The sequence below is a fragment of the Nasonia vitripennis genome, chromosome 5 (assembly GCF_009193385.2).
Source record: "Nasonia vitripennis strain AsymCx chromosome 5, Nvit_psr_1.1, whole genome shotgun sequence".
Taxonomy (NCBI): domain Eukaryota; kingdom Metazoa; phylum Arthropoda; class Insecta; order Hymenoptera; family Pteromalidae; genus Nasonia; species Nasonia vitripennis.
This window is the reverse complement of record NC_045761.1, coordinates 294420-316265: the sequence shown is the minus strand read 5'-3', so window position 1 is coordinate 316265 and position 21846 is coordinate 294420. Positions and strand designations below refer to the sequence as shown.

At 36.0% G+C, this 21846-nt stretch overlaps 7 protein-coding genes across 23 annotated transcripts; 5 read left to right on the top strand and 2 right to left on the bottom strand.

The window, feature by feature from the left end:
• Nucleotides 1-107: 107 nt before the first annotated feature.
• Nucleotides 108-4356, top strand: LOC103315326 (mediator of RNA polymerase II transcription subunit 15). 13 transcript variants are annotated; one of them, XM_032600155.1, is made up of 15 exons: nt 135-487; nt 601-680; nt 753-845; nt 947-1034; nt 1129-1177; nt 1264-1326; nt 1408-1473; nt 1922-2205; nt 2321-2563; nt 2650-2768; nt 2842-2921; nt 2990-3157; nt 3234-3525; nt 3607-3709; nt 3794-4281. In XM_032600155.1, exons 3-15 carry the CDS (start codon nt 790-792, stop codon nt 4220-4222), a joined length of 2040 nt encoding a protein of 679 aa, XP_032456046.1. In that variant the 5' UTR covers nt 135-487; nt 601-680; nt 753-789; the 3' UTR covers nt 4223-4281. The 13 variants fall into 13 exon arrangements, with proteins under 13 accessions (XP_008201743.1, XP_032456051.1, XP_032456048.1 ...); XM_032600158.1 differs by having other exon boundaries at nt 328-487; nt 1922-2193; nt 3794-4356; XM_032600160.1 differs by having other exon boundaries at nt 121-680; nt 1414-1473; nt 1922-2193; nt 3794-4356.
• A 382-nt stretch (nt 4357-4738) lies between these two features.
• LOC100119535 (60S ribosomal protein L26) lies at nt 4739-6582 on the top strand. 2 transcript variants are annotated; one of them, XM_001603673.6, is made up of 4 exons: nt 4739-4953; nt 5373-5550; nt 5925-6065; nt 6332-6582. In XM_001603673.6, the coding sequence occupies exons 2-4, from the start codon at nt 5383-5385 to the stop codon at nt 6467-6469; spliced, it is 447 nt and encodes a 148-aa protein (XP_001603723.1). In that variant the 5' UTR covers nt 4739-4953; nt 5373-5382; the 3' UTR covers nt 6470-6582. The 2 variants fall into 2 exon arrangements, with proteins under 2 accessions (XP_001603723.1, XP_032456077.1); XM_032600186.1 differs by having other exon boundaries at nt 4951-4993.
• Nucleotides 6434-9473, bottom strand: LOC100121537 (protein lifeguard 4). Of its 2 annotated transcripts, none has more exons than XM_016986948.3 (6): nt 9177-9473; nt 8772-8922; nt 8580-8688; nt 8404-8509; nt 8137-8288; nt 6434-8031 (listed from the first exon to the last, which is right to left on the bottom strand). In XM_016986948.3, the coding sequence occupies exons 2-6, from the start codon at nt 8911-8913 to the stop codon at nt 7782-7784; spliced, it is 759 nt and encodes a 252-aa protein (XP_016842437.1). In that variant the 5' UTR covers nt 8914-8922; nt 9177-9473; the 3' UTR covers nt 6434-7781. The 2 variants fall into 2 exon arrangements, with proteins under 2 accessions (XP_016842437.1, XP_016842438.1); XM_016986949.3 differs by having other exon boundaries at nt 6589-8031; nt 9133-9437.
• A 552-nt stretch (nt 9474-10025) lies between these two features.
• On the top strand, nt 10026-16608 carry LOC100121515 (nuclear pore complex protein Nup155). Of its 3 annotated transcripts, none has more exons than XM_008203516.4 (23): nt 10026-10237; nt 10617-10905; nt 11004-11100; nt 11189-11352; nt 11424-11569; nt 11640-12156; nt 12221-12474; nt 12554-12727; nt 12814-12916; nt 13033-13357; nt 13439-13726; nt 13807-13903; nt 13997-14074; nt 14158-14354; nt 14426-14522; nt 14597-14832; nt 14941-15088; nt 15171-15269; nt 15352-15472; nt 15545-15655; nt 15732-15852; nt 15928-16050; nt 16138-16608. In XM_008203516.4, the coding sequence occupies exons 2-23, from the start codon at nt 10632-10634 to the stop codon at nt 16262-16264; spliced, it is 3897 nt and encodes a 1298-aa protein (XP_008201738.1). In that variant the 5' UTR covers nt 10026-10237; nt 10617-10631; the 3' UTR covers nt 16265-16608. The 3 variants fall into 3 exon arrangements, with proteins under 3 accessions (XP_008201738.1, XP_001605127.2, XP_016842422.1); XM_001605077.6 differs by having other exon boundaries at nt 10026-10361; nt 13036-13357; XM_016986933.3 differs by having other exon boundaries at nt 10026-10361.
• A 656-nt stretch (nt 16609-17264) lies between these two features.
• Nucleotides 17265-17840, top strand: LOC107981338 (late histone H2A.2.2-like). Its single transcript, XM_016986936.2, has one exon. The coding sequence runs from the start codon at nt 17356-17358 to the stop codon at nt 17743-17745; it is 390 nt and encodes a 129-aa protein (XP_016842425.1). The 5' UTR covers nt 17265-17355; the 3' UTR covers nt 17746-17840.
• A 121-nt stretch (nt 17841-17961) lies between these two features.
• On the top strand, nt 17962-19576 carry LOC100121480 (alpha-ketoglutarate-dependent dioxygenase alkB homolog 4). Its single transcript, XM_016986934.3, has 5 exons — nt 17962-18200; nt 18279-18404; nt 18484-18576; nt 18646-19043; nt 19228-19576. The coding sequence occupies exons 1-5, from the start codon at nt 18099-18101 to the stop codon at nt 19382-19384; spliced, it is 876 nt and encodes a 291-aa protein (XP_016842423.1). The 5' UTR covers nt 17962-18098; the 3' UTR covers nt 19385-19576.
• LOC100121462 (CD63 antigen) lies at nt 19194-21599 on the bottom strand. The gene is made up of 5 exons (XM_016986935.3): nt 21303-21599; nt 20432-20620; nt 20189-20359; nt 19889-20125; nt 19194-19803 (listed from the first exon to the last, which is right to left on the bottom strand). The coding sequence occupies exons 1-5, from the start codon at nt 21375-21377 to the stop codon at nt 19606-19608; spliced, it is 870 nt and encodes a 289-aa protein (XP_016842424.2). The 5' UTR covers nt 21378-21599; the 3' UTR covers nt 19194-19605.
• Between the last annotated feature and the right edge of the window lie 247 nt (nt 21600-21846).

Below are 21846 nucleotides of genomic sequence, written 5' to 3'. Positions count from 1 at the left end.
TTTTTTAAAACATCCATTTATCTGAAATTTTAGCGCAATTTTGTGAGCTATATGCACTGGTGTAGTACTGCATACCTATATATAGGACTGCACATGTACAACATACTACGTGCAATGTGCATACACGTCAGTGACATCTGACATTGTGTGATTCAAGTATGGATACCTAACCTATATATATATATATACAATATATAGCCCACGCCATAATACCATAACGCTAGCGTTTCTATGTATATATTTAGAATCAGGATCCTTGTTACTTTGAGCATCGTCGCTTATATATACAATATTATAAGTGTACCTATATGTGTTTGGATTCATGTACTTGCAATGGCGGACACCTACATCGCACGTGCAGTTTACACAAAAAACTTTTAATTTTTCTTATTTCCAATGTTAAGCAATTACAGTAATATCAGTGAAATATAGTGGTTTACTTACATTTTTCTAAAACAATATGGTGGGCAATGCAATTGATTGATAAGTAGGTATAAATTTTATTGTTGCGTAGGCTAGGAATCATGCCTATGAAAAATATCCAGATGAAATCCAATAAACCAAAGTATAGATTTTGAAACATCTTTTATTTATGAACAGAGAAATTCTTAATCATTGATTAAGTGTAGATAAAAATCTGTACTCAGCTTAGTATTCCACAGGTTTGATAAACTTGGAAGGTATGCACACTATAATGACTATTTGATACGCATGAGAATTTAAATTCCTAATTATAGATTTCTTTTTGATAGCTGCAGATAATTTAATTTGTAGACTAAAATTTCAACCATGGCATCAGATGAATGGAGGACCCCAACTTTTCGTCAAAGTATGATACATAAAATGTAAGATAACATATTTTGTATTCATGTAAAGTGTAATGGCAAATTCGCGAAGCATTTACAAAGTAAATATTTATACAATTTCTTATTCTAAAACTTTTCAGAGATGAACAAATTCAACAATTCCAATTACCAATGGCAAGGAATGCTAGTGACCTGGAGAATCACGTATACAGCAAAGCAAATACTAAGGTGAAAAGTAGATTTAATATTCTGCATTTGATTATTTGGTTTTGATATTGTAAACACCTTGTGGTTCTACTATACAGCATATTAAACATTTCAGGATGAGTATCTCAATTACACAGCTAAACTATTGATGTATATAAAAACGAGTAAGTATGAAACTAAGACAAAAAAAAAAAAAAATTGAACGATATATGAAGAAAATAGATAATATAATCTTTTCTTTGACTTGCAGATGCAAAGAAACCAATTGGAGGCATGGTACCTGGAGCAAATGCAGCCAACCCAGTACAAAAAGGTATGCAAGATCCAATTGGAGCATTACAATCACTTGCATCACATCAAGGTACTAGTAATAATAATAATATGGGAATGCAAGCTCCAGGTCAAAATCAGAAACCTATGGGTCAACAAATGGGGCAAGCTGGTAAAGTTGCTACTAATTGTAAGTATCATCATATTTTCTAATATGCTAAAAAGTCATTTTATATTCAATCGCTACTATTGATTTGTTTTCAAAATTTGATAAGAAAGTACAAAATAAATTACTGTTAAGCATTTGCGCACAGATTCTTCGCTTATGTAAAACTTTTAAGAAAAATATAGAATTGAAGTTTGCTCAGCTTTATTTAATTTTTTCATTTTTTTTAGAAATATATTATCTCAATGAAAGTATTCTGTCAATATTTTGGATGTATACAAGGACATATTTTTTTCATCAACCAATGGTTATACGTCATGATGATAGTCATAATTTTAACAATTATATGACAATAATAATGATGATGATAATAATAATAATAATAATAATAATAATAATAATAACAACAACAATAATAATAAGAATAATAACATTAAAGAGTCCTAATCTATTTGATACACTTGTTTGGCAGTACTTCAAAATTTAAATCAGCGCCCTGGACAGGCAATAAACATCCAGCAGGCTATGCATAATAAAATGTCTGGAATGAGCATGCTGCAAGGTCAGCAAATGGGCATGAATCAAATTAGCCAGATGCAAAATATGCAAGGCAGTCCAATGATGAATCAATTGAATCAAATGAATCAAGGAAATATGCCTCAACAAATGGGATCTCAACCTGGCCAGCAGCAGCAAATGGGTGGAACCCACATGGGAACTAATCAGTTACAACAAGCTATGCAGGTCCAAAATAAAGTTAATATTTTTCTTGATATCATTTTTATACACACTATCATTACCAAATTGACAAAATTTTGTTATTGTGTTCAAAATAAGAAAACCATATTCATCAGCGAAAATTTTGCTTTAGAATCAGGTACAAAATCAAATGATTAACCATCAACTGGGAGGTCCAATGAATTCTGGAATACAGTCCACAATACAACCACAACAATCGCCATCACAGCAGCAGCAGCAGCAGCAGCAGCAGCAGCAGCAGCAGCAGCAACAGCAACAGCAACAGCAACAGCAGCAACATATGAACCAGATGAATGTCACACAAATGAATGTCAACCAAATGTCTCAACAACAACTTGGTCATATGCAACGAAAGGTAGCCATACCATTTTTTTGTTAATTCTTATTTTTAAAAGGATTTTGTATTTTGTTATGTGTACAACTAATCTCTGTTATCAACAGCCTGTTGAAATGATGAATGCCGGATATCCAGGACCAAGAAATATAACGCCTAATCAGTTTTTAAGACAGAGCCCTTCTCCTTCTGTGCCAAGCCCTAGTGGATTAGGTGCACCAGGAAGGTACTTGTCGTTACATTTATTTATTTATTTATTTATTTATTTATTACTGAAACTTTTAATTATACTTTAAAAGTAACCAAATGGTGCCATCGCCCGCGTTAGTTCCATCGCCGAATCCTCAACATGCTATGATTGGAGGACCAAGGTCTATGAGTGAGTTGTGTTTATTTTGAAAGTATGATATACCTTAAACCGATTTGTAATCTACTTATTGTTTAAAGCTATGGCGCCATCACCAAGTAGCTCTTTAAACACTCCTGCTGGAATGATTGGTGGTGCTGTTCCTAGCCCATTGCAAGATGATCAGGCATTCAAAGAGAAGATTCAAAAACTTCGTAAATATATAGATCCTTTAAACAAAATGATATTGAAAATGACTAATGAAGGCTGTAAGTAATTGTTCAATATTACATAAAAATTTATCGGTTTTATAAAACATTATCGAATTTTTTAAAATACATCCAGACACTGAACGGATGAGCAAGATGAAGAAACTGTTGGAAATTTTGCAAAATCCCAGTCAAGTCACAAAATTAGAGGTGTTACAAAAATGCGAAATTGCCTTGGAAAAAATGGATTTTAATAAAAAGTTAGAATCCAATACAGGTCCCACAATACCTCCCAGTCTAAAAGAACATCAGTTTTTGACGCCGTTACTAGAAGTAGTAGGAACTCTACTTCAAACTCCAGTAGCTAATCATACCTTACACAGAACATTTGGACCTTGTGTAGAATCTTTGTTCGGACCAGAGATCAAGTAAGCAAGCTACATGTTAGTTTAATTAAAATAGATGCAATGATTTCACAGTTTAAAGATATTTCCTTGATTTCATTGTAGAAGCATGCCTCCACCATTAAAGATAAGAAAGACTGAAGAAGCTCATAGTGAAATACCAGACGTTCTTCAAGGAGAAATAGCGCGTCTGGATCAAAGATTTAAAGTAATTTTTAAATATCTTCTTAATACGCTTCATGAAATGAGAAAGTTTACATAAACTATATTTAAAAACGATTTTTACTTTCAGGTGAGTCTTGACCCTGCACAACAAAATGGTTCAAAATGTATCCAGCTGATATGCTGGTTAGATGATAAGCATTTACCTTGCGTGCCTCCAGTGTTAGTTATAGTGCCTAAAGACTATCCAAATGTACCTCCAAGATGTGTCCTTACAAGTCATGAATATGCAACTCCATATTTAAGTGCTGTACAAAAAGGTTTAGATGCTCGACTTTCGAAATTGCCCAAAATGTATTCTGTATCGCAGTTGTTAGATTCTTGGGAAATGAGCGTGCGTCAGGCCTGTGCTCCCAAAGCTCAACAGATTGAAAGAGGCGCAGCTGCATCGAAAGCGACAACAGATGAATCTTTGATTACCCAAAGCACTACTATTTCTTCAAGTAATTCCAATTCTAATGGAATTTCTACAAGTTTAATTAGCTCGGCTGCGTCATAAAGATATTTTAGTAACATTTATTTAAAATATAAAATCATATTTTTTAAGCTGGAAAGTTGCTCATTATTTACTCTGTGTGTATATATATATATATATATTGTATGTACGCATAAAGGATAGTGCTTCCAATTTAATCTGCTTACAGAATTATTGACTATACCTTTAAAGTAAATGGTATTGCTTGATCTGTATTACAAGTTAATACTTATTGTTGACGATAACATTTTCTTGAAGAAATATTGTTGAATTTTTTTAACTGCGTGTATGGCGTACAAATAAAAACAATTTTATTTTAAAATCAATGTTTTATTATGTAAATATAATGTTAATCGAATTACTTAGGACTTCTCATCATGGCTCAATAGCAGAGTCCACATCCTTCTGCTTCAAAATTCAATGATAAATTTAATTTTACAACAATTTATCAATGCGATCCTGATCATGTGTATATATAGAAGAGATATATGTCTAAGATCGAGCTTCGAGGGATTTAAAAGAACGCATGCGTATAGGAACATTAGATAAGCGTTTTCAAATTATAGGAGTCGGCGACCAATAGAAGGTCTTTCTTACCAAGTGGTAGGAGTCGGTGCTTTGATTTCATTGGCCGCACAGTCGTAGCTGAAACTTATACGGCCATGCAAATCTACCTTTAGTCTTGCTGTACAACTTCTTTTCCGGAGCGTCGTGTGCTCTTCCGGTTCTCGTTTTCTGAACGGTGCCGCTTTTCGGTGAGTTATCCTCCGAAAATCCGCGCAATCCTCAAAAATCGTACGAAGTTTACTTATAGCGACTTTGCAAAATGAATACTACATTGATTCGTGACATTATTGTTCATATATTTTTCTGCTTTGACAAAATATCATTGAGTCGTGTAACCTCTTTGTTGACAGTTATGAGTATGTTCCCATTTGATGTTTTCATTTTAATTGTTGCAAAGATAGCACTTCTTTATCGCGTATTTCATTGAGCTTATTATATGTTATTTTCGTCAATATTCATTGCACAAAGCTATTGTTGCTATAAGTAAATTTTTCTTATGTGTGTTAGTGAGGTTATGTTTGTGTTCACATGTGTGAAAACAACCGGAATCAAGATTAGTTATCTTTTTACAAAGTAATTATACAGGTATTGTAATTTTCTATTTTAGGAGTAACGAGATGAAGTTTAACAGTTTAGTGACTTCCTCAAGGAGGAAAAACAGGAAGCGGCATTTCACAGCTCCATCTCACATTCGGAGGCGGCTCATGTCTGCTCCTCTCTCAAAAGAGCTCAGACAGAAGTACAATGTCCGTTCTATGCCCATTCGCAAGGATGACGAAGTTCAGGTACGATAATATAAAATTTTGTATACCTTTGTGTAGTGTTTTGGCATTTAACTGTACATTAATTATTTCATATTGCGTGAAAATTTTAATTCAAATTCCGTACACCCCAAAGATGACATTGTCTTGGTCAATAAAGTAATCTATTGAATGATTGACAAACGTTTCCATATGATGATCTAAACCATTCACATAGGGTGTGAGATGACCTTTTATTGATTATAGTTTTTAAGGTTCTCTTATTAACATTGGTCAGAATCGGTCTTGTTCACATCAACTGCAGAGAAATTGGCACTGATATTAAAATGTTTAACAAAAGTACATGATATATAATGATTTAAGAGCAAAGAAGTGTAAAGTCCTTCTCATCTTCTCAGGTTGTACGAGGCCACTACAAAGGGCAACAGGTTGGCAAAGTTATCCAAGTTTACAGGAAAAAGTTTGTCATCTACATTGAGAGGATTCAGAGAGAAAAGATGAACGGCGCTAGTGTTTACGTTGGCATTGACCCCTCAAAGGTATTAATTCTGATTTACTATTTGTCGTATTCAAATCTCTCATTTCATTAAGATGATTAAGATGATGATCTAAACCATTCACAGAGGTTTAAACATAAAGTTTGATTTGTAAGTCACTTTCAAGGTTCTCTTGTTTGCTGACAAGCTTATCTTACTTAGTTTAATCACTGCAGAAAAGTTGGCACTGATTTATTGAAATGAAATCAATTTATTCATCGAAGAAAGAAAGAGCTTATATTGTAACTGGGACTTTATGCATTTTCCAGACTGTTATTGTCAAGTTGAAGATGGATAAGGATCGCAAGAAGATCATTGACCGAAGAAGCAAGGGACGTCTTGCTGCACTTGGCAAGGACAAGGGCAAATACAGTGAAGAGAGCGCTGCTGCTATGGAAACGTCGTAAAACTTCAATCTGACCACTTCGCCCTTTTCTTTAATAAAAAAATATGTATTATTTCAAATACTACAGTTTTGACTGTAATCGAAATAATATTAAAAAAAAAGATTAAAAAACTATTTTTGTTTTTTTCAAAAAAAAATTTTTTATATTTACTTGCACAAAATAAAACGTGATTACACTGGAAATCTAGGAAGCTTAAAAAGAAGGATTGCTGTAAAAATTGACGCTTATTGTGTACTGTTTTCGTAAACAGTTTTTTGCTACCCTTGGCTTACATTTTCCAATTATTACAATTCATTACAATCACTCATTACTATCCTAACACGTTAAATTACAGTTGCCAGTTGAATCAATAATTACAAACATTTAAACGCACCATTAGATTCGTTACACATCATAAGCTTAATTCACGCTAAAAGATAAATTTTATCACACAGTTCACTTTTTTAAAACGAATTACATTTCACAAACCCCATACTTATAGATTTTGTGCATTCATTTGCAAAACTCCAGACTTTATGAGTACCCTATTCCAACAGCCATCTTTTGATGACTAATACATATACACTTGTTAAAATTTTAAAATACTGCTATAAAGTTGCGTTAATTTTGTTTTTTCTGAGAATAAAATAATTAATTTTCTCTTAGTATATCCCTTCAACCAATATATTACACATATTAACACATTTGTATTATTATACTTGTAAAGTTTGTAACCTTATTGCCTTACATTATAAATAGAAAATGGAATAGAGCTATTATTCCTTTGAACTTATGTTTTGCTTTTTCATACGAATAGATTCAAACATTAGTTGCACCAACAATATTTAACAATTTACTGCAAACAATACTATTGACTTCTTTTTATAAGTAACTAGAATATAAAGTGGATATTGTAGGTATACAGCTAATATCGATAATTTACTATACTTTCATAATTGCTACTTAAAATTTTGATTACCGCTTATATACTTTTTAATTAACAAAAAGTATGATTGCTAGAAAAGTTTTGCTTCCTTTTAAAGAAAGCTTTGTATCGTTCATTCAAGTAAAAAATACTTTAACTGCTCAACTTGTATGTACTTTCAAGTTATTTTCGATAGCTTATATGTATTGGAATCAAATTAAAGCAATACTGTGAATCAGAGTCAAAATATAATTCACATATTCAAATTTTTAATTTTATTTCCAAATGATGTGAATTGAACTTTTTGGTAAATAAATGCTTTCTAATCTGCACAAAATAGAAAATAATATCTAAAAAAATTTAATGTGTGAGAAAAGTAAAATAAAAGTTCTAACTTCAACAAAAAAATTACTTTCGCGCAATTGCAAGAATACGGAGAATATACAGGAAAAGATTAATAATATCTAAATAAATATTAATTGTTGCTAAGATATACTCCTCTGGAGAAAGAGTCTTCATCAATAATTGAGTATCGAAAATAATGAAGAATGAGAATAGCATGGCACCTCCAACACAAAGTAGGAGTTCCATCAAGCTACTCAGAATGAACACTTGCAATAAACCACCAATCAGAAGAACACAGAGGCCAGAGAATAGTCTGAAAAATACAGTTATCAAGATTAATTAAGTAACTCATGCTTTTGTGAGCTTAACCTGTGTTGATTCCTTATCTAAAAAAAATATCATCTAAGTAAAATCTTACCCAGCATGCATGGCAGAGAAGTCGCGTTTTGTTTGAAAAGTAAATGCTGTTAAAGCAATAACAACTGTCAAAGTTATAAAAAGTGCTTCGAGGACCAGAAAAACATCATAAAGACTAACAACAATTCCAATTGTACACGCTTGCACCAAAGTCTGAAATATAAAGATAGGTGTTAGATGAATAAATTTCTATAAAAATATATATATATATATATATATATATATATATATATATATAAACATTTAGAGATTAAAATATGATATCTACAAAACAAGCTAGTAAAATGAGGTTTGACGGATGGTCTCTTCTCTTGATATGAAGAGCAATGAGGATTCCAAAGGTGACAAAGAATGATGTCATTATAGGCCAGCCACTGCAATAATAAACTTTATTTTTAGTTTTGAGCTATCATTAAAAGTCTAGGAGACATTAATATTGCTTACGTGTGTGTAACATAGAATTTGACAGGCTCAACTAGACAAAAAATCCCAGCGATAATTACAGTCATGAGCAATTGCATACTGAGAAGTCCATATACTTTTCGAATAAAAGCTGTAAAAAAACAAATATTAAGTATATTAAGCTTTACTTAGCTAGCGGTTAATACGGTTATCTATAGAATTTAAATAATGTACCCATTCTAATTTTAATTGCAGCATTATGCACATTGTTGTGATATGCAAAATCATTTTGTACACTATTACGCTCTTCCTTCCCACCTCCTTCAATGTCTGTTTCAGACAAAATCAGAGGATCAGTCAAAGATTGATTCATCATCTTGAAAGGCTGTAAAAATACACAGATTTTTATTATTTAGATACCCCAGTAAATTAAAATGTCAACACCGTGGACATGACGAATTCCACGCTCGTATGCATACGCGCATGCAAACAAATTGATATGGAGGTTGGAAATGATTAAAAATTAGTCGTAATCGTAATGATATAAAAGCGAGATAAACAAAGTATCTTGCTTTAATATAGGTATAACACTAACCTCTAACCAAGTAATATAACACCCTTTATGGCGGACTTGCTCACCTCTGTAAGATTAATTTTGAAGACAGCTGTTAAGATTATCTGTAATTAATTGTATAGGATTCCGTTACTTAGTACGGATCGATTCAATCACGCAAAGTCGCACGACAAACTATAGTGACGTATTTTTTACGATCTGAAGAACTCATATACATTATAAATACTATACATATAATATATATATATATATGTTATATTTGTTATATCCCGTCGAGTAGAACTGAACTTTTCTCAGCTGACACCTACCTCCCTCTAGATCTCGATGATCTGATGGACGGACAACCCTGCAGACCAATCGAAAGTTCTTAATCGCATTTCAGCCAAGAAACGGCCAAGTATGATTGGCTTGCCTGAATTTGTGTATCATTAAATATGCTATGCTATGTACATACACTTTTTGATATTTTTATATATTCTCAATGTAAGATCATTGTTGAATAATATTATTGAGTGCATTTGTGGAAAAGAAACTAATTTTTGAGGGATTTTGAATTTTTTCAATATCAAAATAAAAAAACATACTTACACCTAAATAGTTTTAAAAAAGAAATAGTTGTTTATAATGCGCTGCCAAACGATTTGAAATCGGCTGGTATTAAAAAATACGCCCAAATGAAAAGAATAAAAAAGTGGGTTATAGAAAATTTTTTAAATATATTGCTCTTACTATATGTACTATAGGTATATCCCAGCCTTGCGAACAGGTAACTATATGTTTACGTCTACGGGATTTTCGATTATCAATAAAATAGGCCCTCTGTAAATACTTCTGTTAAATAAAACATTATGTATATATATATATGTATATACACGATCATATAATATATACGATGGCGCGAACCTTCGAGTAGATTGGACAAAATATGTCGGTTGGTCAGCCGGCGGTCCCCGGCATGAAACCTTATTTTTGAGTGCTTATCATTTAATATTTAAGCTTGGTTTCGTCAATAAATTTGTGAATCTACTATCTAATAGTTAAACATTTAACGTATCGAAAAGACTGTAAATATGAGTGTTCTATTTTTAAGAATTTGATGAAGTTGTGGTGTAAAAAACGTTCGGTGGTAATAACCTCAATGTTGCAATTATTGTTTGATAGTTTTTTGTAAATATTTTGAGAACGTATGTTATTCTAATACTTGTACTGGATTTATTGCGAGAATTGCGAATATTTTCATTTATTTTCGTGTAAGTATTAAGACACTATTTTGAAACTATACGTGTTCTTTGAGGAGTGCGTCTAACCCCATTTGCTTTTAAATTTAATTTATGTGTATATGTCTCCTTAATGCATGTGCAGAACAATGTAAAACAGTGTCAGCTCACATATAAAATGTTGTAGACACAATTTGGTATTTGCGAAATTATAGTTTAACTTAGTTTATTGTACTACGATTATTTTTATTTAATAAATCTTTTGTTTGTATTTAAACAAAACTTTAGGTACTGTAAAGTGGTATGACCCTTGCCAAAATGGAGCCCATGAAGATTCATCTCGATGCTTTGGAAATGGCAGGAAAAATGGTGGACAAGCACATTGTTGCAGATAGCAATTTTCCATCATTAATTAATCTCATGCGATATAATGCACAAGGTAGCCCAACTGTCAGTGGACTTGACGTTCACGACTACCCAAATTTAAATGGAGCATCGCTAAGTTTAACTAACATTAATCAAATGAGAACACACAGCAAAATACCTTTACCATCTGAAGTTATGGAGCACTTTGGTCGTATCCTTACAAAAGATTAACATAATTATAAAATATTGTTCTCAATCAATCTTATCTATTTCAATATTATTAGTTTTTCCTTAACAAACACTTTACAGACATGCAATGTCATTGTATGATGGGTTTATTCACAGATATATCCAAAGCATGGCTTACAATCGACAGTGATATTTATGTATGGTCTTATGAAAATGAGTAAGTCAAATCATTAATTATGTATAATTGCTGTAATTGAAAATATGCATTCATTCCATTTTAATGTAATCTTTAATTTTAATTTTAGGTCTGATGTAGCATATTTTGATGGGTTGAATGAGACAATCATAAGCGTTGGTCTTGTAAAGCCAAAACCCGGTATTTTTCAAAGCTATGTAAAGTACTTACTTGTCTTGACAACTACAGTTGAGATAACTGTTCTTGGTGTAACTTTAAATGATAATGAAGATGGTAATTTTTCTCTAGTATGATTAACTTGTTATTCAGTATATAAAGATTGAGTAAAAAAAATTGTATTATAGGAACACAAGGAGAAATGCAATTGGTACCAGAGCCTATTTTCACAGTAACAACCGATGGAATTGCTATTACAACCATTGCAAATACAAGTAGTGGAAGAATTTTCCTAGGAGGTAGAAATGGTTCTTTATACGAAATATATTATCAGGTAAATGTTACATCAATGTCGGGTTTCACTAATTTTTCATATAATTTATTCAAATCGTCGAAATCTACAGGCAGAGAGCAGTTGGTTCGGAAAGCGCTGCAAAAAAGTAAATCACTCAGAGGGTCCGTTTTCTTTCCTGGTTCCTTCTTTTGTCACAGTGGCTCTCTCGGAGGAGGAAGCCATAGTACACATCTCTGTAGACGACTCACGCAACATCCTCTACACTCTTGGTGATAAAGGCACGATCAGCGTCTGGGACATTGATAATGGTGCCGCCTCAAAAGTCACCTCAATGTCTCAAGCCTCACTGGTTCAAAACTCGGTGCACGTAGTCAAAACTCTAGACAGCAATAACTTCCGACCACTCGTCAGTATCTCAGCCATTAACGAAAGCGAATCGATGCACTTGAACTTGGTGGCGGTCGCGGCTACAGGCACGAGATTTTACTTTAGCTGTACCTCTGTTTCGAATCCCATGGGTAGACCCCAGTGCTTACAGCTAATACACGTAAGGTTGCCGCCTGGTTACGCCGCCAATGCGCCAGTTATGAGGCCAAGGAAAGTACAGATGGCTCATTACAGAAAGGGTAAGTTTATTTCGATACATGTAAGTGTAGTTTTTCACAACTCATTTGAAATTTATATTCTCAGGAACCCTAATTCTTATATGTGGTGGCGATACCGAGAGCGCCTGGTGCCTGAGCAACGATGCTTATCCTTTCTCAAATTATCTCGCCGAGACTCAGAGCATCTTACCTCTGGACAGCCCTGTGTGGGCGTTAGCCGAAATTCCAGGAGAATCTGCTATTCAAATTGAAAAGCAGTGTGGAACCCAGGGCGATCCTCCACTTCTCGTTCGCCAGCACATGGAACCACCTCGCAAATTCATCTTCCTTACTGCCCAAGTGAATGCAACACTATCAGTTAATTGGCTCATCATTTTCCATTCGAATTCTGAATTAAAATTGGTGATTGTTCTTTCAGGGTGCCATAGTTCTTATTCAAGTGCGTCCCGTCGATATTCTTCGACAACTTCTTCTCGAGCAGCGAGGTCCAGACACCGAGGCTGTGAGAGCTTATTTCCAGACGCAATCGCCCGAGCAAGCCTGTGCCACCTGTCTCATTCTTGCTACGCTAGAAAGTTCTCAAAATGCACAAGTACGACGATGAACAAAACTTCTTTCACTGTGTACTTTATAAACGATTATAATATTTTTAATTCTTACATTAATTATGTGTTATAGTTATCTGAGTGGGCCACAAGAGCTTTCTTCTTGTATGGAGGGCAAAGAATTGCACCTGTTCAATCAACAGAGCCACACACTCCATTTCCAAGTGTCACTGCAGGTATTTGCCAAAAATGTTGAACTATTAAAATTAAAAATAAATAAAAAAATCATTGGAAACCGACAAACACTTTTATGTCAAACATAAATTTATAGATGATTAATTGTTTTTCCCAGCAGATTTGCGCACGTCAACACCCAGAATGCCAGGTATGGACATGCGCTCGCATCTGTTGCGCACGCCAATGCAGCAGCTACCCCAGCAAAGTGGGCCAAACGCTGATACAGCCCTGCAGCAATTTTCGGCAAAACATGGTGGCCTCTATCTCTACATAGGTAGGATACTGCGACCGATCTGGAATCTCCGTTGCATCAAGCAGGAGAGTGTCAATGGCAAGTGCCAAATTCACAGCACTGTTAACGCTACTCAGATTGGCTGGATATTAGGTCATTTGCAAGCGCTTCGTTCATTCTTAAACAAAAATACTCATATTTCCAAGCCGTAAGTATTAAGAATAAATTAGGATATTCTTGCTAGTAAATATGTAATATATAATTTTATAATATTAATTTATCCAATTAGGCACAGCACAGTGAGGAGTATCACGGATGGCTGTGATAGCACAATTGCTACTACTTTTCAAGAACCCATTGTGGAAGAAAGAAACTCGCTTGATGCTCTCAAAATTTTTATTACTCACGCATGCGAAATTCTTGGATTATGGAAAATTCTTTGTGAAAATCAGTTGCATAATATTGTTAGCTGCTTATCGAAAGATCAAGTCAATCAATTTTCTACTGCCACTTTCAGAGATCTTATATTAATTGGTCATGAAATTTCTTCTCTTTTGATAATTCACCTAATTGATAGGTAAAGCGATACCGATGCTTTTTATTAGTATTCAAAGATTTTTATTATAATAATTTTATGTTGAATTTTTACTTTTTTAGCTATCTTGGTGATAATGCGTCCGTTGATTCTGTCAGTGCAAAACTTCGGGAAATATGCCCTAATCTTTATCGTAGCGAAGACGCCGTCTGCTCAAAAGTATGAATTATTTAAACGCTTACGTGTAAAAAAATGCATTATTTCAACGAATTTTCTTAATTTTATTTCTATATTTTCTCTTATTTTCTGTAGGCTAATGAAATAATACTGAAAGCCAAAAGTTGCACAAATCCAGAAGAGAAAGAAACGTATCTTCAATCAGCTTTAAAGGTATGCATATACTTTTCTCATTAATTTGATTTAAAAAGTGATATATGTACTTATTACAATGAGAGTAAATTATATTTTTCCAGCTTTGTAAAGAAGTTGCTCCAAGATTAAACATCGGAGCAGTGTGTCAACAGTTTGTAGCTTGTCATTTTTACCAAGGAGTATTAGAACTATGTCTGACTTGTGCAGAAAAAATTGATCCTAATAATGCTGCACTGCATTATTATAAAAGTAACGAACCCATAGAAGATCAAGAAGGAAATTTCGCTTATTTGAAAAGGTAATATAAAACTAAGTTTTAAGCATTCTCAATTAAGGAAGAAATTTATACTTGTCATGAAATTATTCCAGATTAGAAATTTATAAAGAATTCACTGCCATGCTTGATTATCTTTACAATCAGAGTATATCGAATTCAATGGCTGTAGTTGCTTCAGCAAAAGAAATGGTACTTATATTTTCTTTATTTAATAAAATGATTCCTTGTAGAGTAAATTGACAAAAAATTGGTGTATTCTTCAGTTACATGAAATCATAGAGGAAGCACTGCACTCTCCATGTGAAACTTTACACACTGCTGTTTATGCCTGGATGATAGAAAAGGGTCTTCATGGTGAATTAGTTGCTCTTGCAACACCGTCTCTTGAAGCTTATCTTATTCGCGTAAATGCTCCAGAGTTGCTGTGGCAATTTTATGAAAGAAACAAGAATCATGCAGCTGCTGCCAAAATTTTGTATGCCCTTGCAACGAAAGTTGGGTACGTCAATAATTTGATAAATAAAGGCTTAAAAGAGCATCTGGTTGCCTTGTCGTTGAAAAATGTTTATTAAAAGTTATTCGTTATTAATCTATATTGCTTCAACAGCACTGATGCTACCTTAGCGCAACGAGTTGAATATTTGGCAAGAGCTGTAGTTTGCATGCGAAGTGATGAAGCTGGTTATGCACCCCATCTTGGAGTATTTTTAAGAGAACTAGAAGACAAAGTGGAAGTCGCTCGTATACAGCAACAGGTTAGTTTGTTGTTAATAATTAAGACAAATTTATCCATCAAAGTAGTGGATGAATTAATTATACAGACGATTTTTTGTAAAGATTTTAGACACTATTTACAATCAACAAGTTCTTTTTGATCCAATGACTGTCCGAGATGCAAAATTGAGATTAAACTCAGCTTTGCTTGACATAACTCAGGTATATATACAGAATATTTTGTGAAGTACTTCACTTTTACTTTTACAATAGCCTATAATAATAAAGTATTATGTTTATATAGCTTTATGAAGAATATGCAGAGCCATTGCAATTATGGGAATGTAAATTGGCAATCATTCATTGTTCTGGACATCAAGACGTGATGTTGATTCAAGGCATTTGGAAAAATATCATTGAATCTGGTAAATTTTTGCTTTATCATTTTTGTAATCTTATCTTAAAATTACAGTTTTTAAAAATAATACATTTTCCAGAGTTGAAAAATACTTCGTCTGCATCTGCCGAAGATCAACTAGCTATTGTTACAAGTAAAATAAAATTACTAGGTCAAGAATACTGTGGAACACCACATTGTTTTCCAGTTGGCGAGTATACAATCATTAAAAAATTGCAACACAAAATCTTTTGCTTGAAAATTACTAATAAACAGTAACTTTACAGATTTTCTAATAAAGGAACTAGAAGTGCGAGCTTGCAGATTGAAAATCTCAAATAATCACATCATTACATGTTTTTTACAACTTGGAATACCAATGGAAGAGCTTCTGGATCACTATGACAAGTAATATTACTTTCTTAATCCATGTAAATATCCACTATCTAAAGTAAATAACTTATTTTAAAATCAATTTCGTAGAATGATTGGAGGAAATAATCGCACATGGCTTAACGAAGGAAATGAATTCCATTTGATTGAATCGACGACGAATTTAGTTAATTACTTCATCACAAATTCTAACATTACTAATGCTTTCATAAGGTAAACAGATCAGTCGATTGTACATGGATATTATTTATCAGTCTATAATTGTTATTATTTATTAATTAAAGTATGTATCTTTCACAGGAGGAAAATAATAACAAGGTGTCAAGACGTGATTTCCAAATGCTTGACAACGTTATTCAGCAAACCAAATGGTGGTGAACTCATATCTAAGCTTCGGTCCATTCAAAGTGTCTTAAATCGTTTGTAATATATTTAACTACAATTGAAGTCTGGTGAAAAGAGTTGAGCTGCCAGGTGACAATATGATTGTCAAAAAAGATATGTACAAATCTAATGAGAATCAGTTAAATCAATGCTATATGTAATGAATCAATATTCTGTTAGCTATCATAAGACTTTTCTCTATTTTAAAAAGTGTGAAATGTAGCTCTATAGAACCAAGGTACGCTTCATATTTTTAATAAAAAAACAAAATTCTTGCTTAAATAAACTATTTTCTACGAATGGAATGCCAAGATAAACTTTATAGTTTAATTATGTAAATGAAAATAAATATTGTTTATGATTTGTATTAATAAATGTTTATATAAAGAACAAGATTCATTATTTAATCAACATCAACTGTATTTTGAGTAATTACTTGGAGTAAGTATTTGAATTTTATTTCATGTATTTAAAAATCCCTAGTCTGTAAATTCCACGAACCACTAGACCTAACCGCTGTATACTCTTCTTATCCGGAGATTTGAATGATAGAAAAAGTTTGTTCAATTTCGACAAAAAAATGTATGATGGCCCTGCGACAAGGGCCGATTAAGCGTAAGGTTTTCAATGCACTTGGCAAGCTAGTGTACTTATCTATTGCGCGTTTGCTAACAGTGTGCTTGGATAATTTATTATCGAATTTGCTATAGAAAGTAAGAATCGAACAGGAGTTTGGATCTCCGGAGATTCGTTTGTAGATTTCTTGAGCTGCATGGGCTAGTTGGCCTCGTCGGCTAATCATTATGTTGGCTGTTGAAAGTAATTCGGGACTCTGTAGACGTGTATAGGTAGATAGCGAAACCCTTCTTGCCTGCTTACTTTATAAGATGATGCGACAATCTGATTTTGATCAACGACTTGATTTTCGAGCCCCCGGATCTTCGTTGGGACTAGCAGACGTTAATCAGAGATCAGCGGTGGGGGTAGCGCAACTTCCTATTGGTTCGGAGCTGCTTCGCAAAAGTTATCACCTAGCCAAAAAATGGGCCATTCAAGCATATTGACGTCCCAGTCGTTTCTGAGCATTTATAAAGTCAATCTCGAAAATCTCGAATCCATCCAAGTCAGTCCATCATGTCAGGACGAGGCAGAGCAGCGATATCGAGGGAAGAGGAAAGGAGAAAGAAGAGGACATCTCTCACGGAGATGGCGGGTCTGATATTCCCGGTCGCTCGAATCCGTCGTTATCTGCGTAAGGGTCGGTACGCCAGGATTATTGGCACCGGTGCTGCGATCTACCTAGCAGCAGTCCTCGAGTACCTTTCGGCTGAGCTGTTGGAGTTGGGCGGCAACGCAGCCCTAGAGAACAAGAGGAAGACGATAAATCCCCGTTACCTGCAACTGGCTATTCGTAATGACGAGGAACTGGATAAACTGCTTCAAGGAGTAACGATCGTTCGGGGCGGTGTTCTGCCGAACATCCATGCGGTACTCCTGCCGAAAAAGCCATTAACTAAAAATTAACTCGACAGTTACTCGGCTAGCTATTTTCCTTGCAATCCCTAAAACAATCGGCCCTTTTCAGGGCCACCACATTTCTATAACGTATGATAATCTAGCTTTTATCAGCTTGACATTTAAATCGCGACTGATAATCGTCACTTTCTCACTATTACCAACTGAGCAACTGTGACTAGGGAATACGTAGAGCTTTTCATCGTGACATTGCGACCAAATATTTATGAAAAAATGTCCCTGCAGCGGCCGCTACTCGGTCTCGTACTTTATTGCCTTGCGTTTTTTGCACGTTAAAGTTAAGTTTTAATATAACTATTTGCACGAAAAAGACATTTTATTTGTTACCGCAATAAAGCAGTATGGAGACTGTACGACCATGCGGTTGTAAAGGTATACGAACATGTTTAATATGCGAAAATGAGTATTCCATTTCGAAGCCGGATCTCGCAGCTGACTTAAAGGTTAGAAACACTTGTTTATATAAACATCTATCCAATCCATTGGCTGTGTTAATCGGTAAATTTATATATTTCTCTCAGAAATGCCCGAATTACGTTTACTGCCCTGAATGTAACAAAGCTTGGCCAGGATGGGACATGAACTTATACAAACAACACCCCAGGCATTCTGGAATTCCAATTGAATTTCCTGGCACATATATCAAGGTATAAATTGAGCCTGTTTTAATTACATACATGGTACATGGCATGCAGACACTTGAATTTCGTGATACTACTGTTTTAGTTGGACTTTTTAAACCAAGATGAACTGAAATCTTTAGTGAACAGTTTGGATCTATTACCTTGGGAAATATCACAAAGTGGTAGAAGAAAACAGGTGTGTATGTGTATTATCATTAAACAACTGTTGTTGACTGACTAAGACGAAAGGTGAATTCACTTTTAGAATTTTGGGCCTAAGACAAACTTTAAAAAAAAACGACTGCGAATGGGAAATTTCATTGGTTTTCCAGAGAGCACTAAATTTGTACAAGATAAATTTAACGATGTCAAAGAACTCAAGAATTTCCAAACTATTGAACAATGCAGTCTGGAGTATGATTCCCAGCGAGGAGCTTCTATTGATCCACACATCGATGACTGCTGGATTTGGGGGGAACGCATTGTCACTGTTAATATTTTGGGAGATTCGGTATTGACGATGACCCCATATCGAGGTTCCAGTAATAAGTACAACTTGGACTGCGTTGAAAGCCTGCAAAATCAAGCAGCACCAGAGCAAAATATCGTAGTGAGATTACCTATGCCAGAGGGTTCTTTGATGGTACTCCATGGAGCTGCCAGGTAATCTTTCAAACCAAAATTTTATTCTCTTTGAATTAAAATCATTACATTTGTGAATTTTAAAATATATCTCATATATAACATTAATCTTTTATATACATGATATTGCTAAGTGCTCGCAGCACAGTTAAATTTATAAAATGTTAAACATTTGGAGTAAGTACTTTTTTATTTCTTAATGCAGATACAGCTGGGAACATGCAGTTTTAAGAGAAGACATAAACTTAAGACGCATCTGCTTGGCATACCGTGAGTTTACGCCCCCTTACCTACCTGACGATAAAGGCAATTGCAATGAAGAATCACGTGAAATTCTCGAAAGAGCATTGAACTTTTGGTGATACTTTTTTCTACCGACTCTTATAAATTTGTACATAGGTATACGAAGTCCAATTGATTATGCTAGTTGAAGCTGTTGTAAATATCGATAATGTAGCTAAACATTGAATATCCGGCGAATATTTAAATCTCTTGAAAATGTAGATGGAATTAGCTGGTAAAAAAAAAGTTTCTTATAAATATATAAATCGGTATATATGCGTCGCGTGGTCAGTGAAAATCATTAGCTAATCGCCGTTTGGGTTCGAAAATCGTTGTCAGTCATATAAACGACCGGGAAGGTCGTGAACGGATCGCTTTTGCCCAAGGGCTCGTAGCCGGTCAGCAAGCTCTCCCGCAACTGCCATCGACGTCTCTCCTTTTCCGTCTTTTGCTTCCTGATGGCACGGCCAAGCATGCAGGCGAACACGATTCCAGCCAGCTGTGCAGAGAAAAGAAGACAGGACAGTAGATGCAGCGCCCTGAGATGAATCTGTGAGAATAGGAGGGGGTAATAAGGGGGTCACCTGAATGATCGCGATCATCATAGCCCCAGTCATGAGGTAGAGCGCGCTGCGATTGACGATGAGGGCGAGCCCGCGGTAGCAACCCTGCCCGTAGATCGCAGGGCAGATTTCACTTCCCGGCGAGCCGTCCGCGTTGGCGTACCAGTTGCAGCAGGAGTAGGGGACGTCGACCGTATTGTTGGCGTCCGTCAAGATGCCGGCCCAGTCGGCTGCGCCGTTGTAACCGCAGCAGTGCAGCTGTTTAAGTAAGCAGGTATAGTTATTGGCTAGTTGTAAGTGGACAGCAGCGCCATGTGTCACCTTTGACTGCAAGAAGTCGAGGGCCGTGCGGGCCTCCTCGTTCCTCTCGTAGCGGTGCATACTCTCGTTGATCTTGACATTGAGCAGGCTGGTGATGTTGTCCTGGAGCGCGTAGGTCGCGACCGCCGCGGAGAACTCGAGAAGGAGGATGGCCGACAGCGAGACCGCGAACTGAAAAAAGCCTCGCTATCTGAGTGTCCGCTTCCTCGAGCAAGTAGAAATCGGAAACTCGACGCTGCCTACCGCGAGAACCATGCAGGTGCTCTCCTTGAGGGCCCCGCAGCAGCCGCAGAACGCAACGAGGAAGACGAGGGCGCCGACGACGATCAGCAGAGTCGCCGGGGAGAAGTAGCTCGCGTCCAAGAAGTGCGAGAAGTCCTCGTAGACCGCGTAGATCGTCGTGCCGACCGACACTATCATCGCCCCGGTCATCTGTGGAATCAAGGACAATAATGCTCGAGAGCGTTGAATTCGCGTCTGATGAGTGCGCGTCTGATAGCTGCGCACGCGCGCTATAGGTGTCAAGCCAATCCCAAAGATAAGGATGAAACGTAAGCGAGCACGCACAAGTATAGCTGGGCGATTATTCTTTCCATTTTTCCATTTTTCCATTTCAGGCTGGAAAGCTTGGGGATACGCGTGAAAAGCGGCCAGTTCATCGACACGACATCGCAGTGACTCGCTCGGGGCGGTTATCAATTGTCTATGTTTGCATTTCGCAGAAGCGTCGCGGGCACGAGCGTGCCACAATCCGTGTTGCGCGTCGGTCGCTTTATCAATCTGCCGTTTCCTTCATTTTCGTGAAAAAAGGAGCTGCTCATAACGCGACGACATCTTTCTACCTGCGAGGCCTCGGAAAACATACCGATCGCTCGTCCGTATTCCACGCGAGCGATATCAAGTGACCCGATGAGCAGGTTCGCGCAGTATATCTCGCTTACGATCGCCAACAGATTCTCGCGAGCCCGCAGTGGAAACGCCCGGGCACGACAAGACCATATTGTTCGAGCAGTCTCTCGAGGCGCGCGACACTCTCTGCAAGGGCAGATTAATTATCGAGCTTAAAAGAGACTGGCGGTTGCAGCTTGCAATCCACTCTTAATGAAATACCGACCACGAAGAGGAAGTTGACGGCACACAGGAGATACTTGATGCATCGGAGCCCGAGGTCGAGGTGCGTCGCCGCCATGATTGCTGCTACACTGTGTACTGATACCGCGCTTGTTCTCGCAGGCTGTCGATGTACTGCGATACACTTGCAATTCACGGGAGAGGGAGACAAAAATCGCAAGCAGGCGCGAGCACGCGCTGCGACAAACTATACTGCGCGGGCAGGTGCGAGTGGAAAGAGCTCCACTCTTATCTCAACGATAAGCGACGAGATAGAATTCGCGCGTGGGAGAACAGCTATATGTCGCGCGTACTCGTAGTCGAGCATTGCGGGATATTCCATTAATTTCATCAAGTCCGTTGCATGCGTGCCGAGCGCGAATCTGAAGGATGACATTTTTTTCCCAAATACCAGCAATAGATCTATACAATTTTTTAATCGATCCGAGGAATGTTATATTTTAATCGTAGCAGATTACCGAATGATTCATTATATACCTGCTAGCCGCATGTGCGTCACTTATTATCGATCTTCAATGTTATTTGTG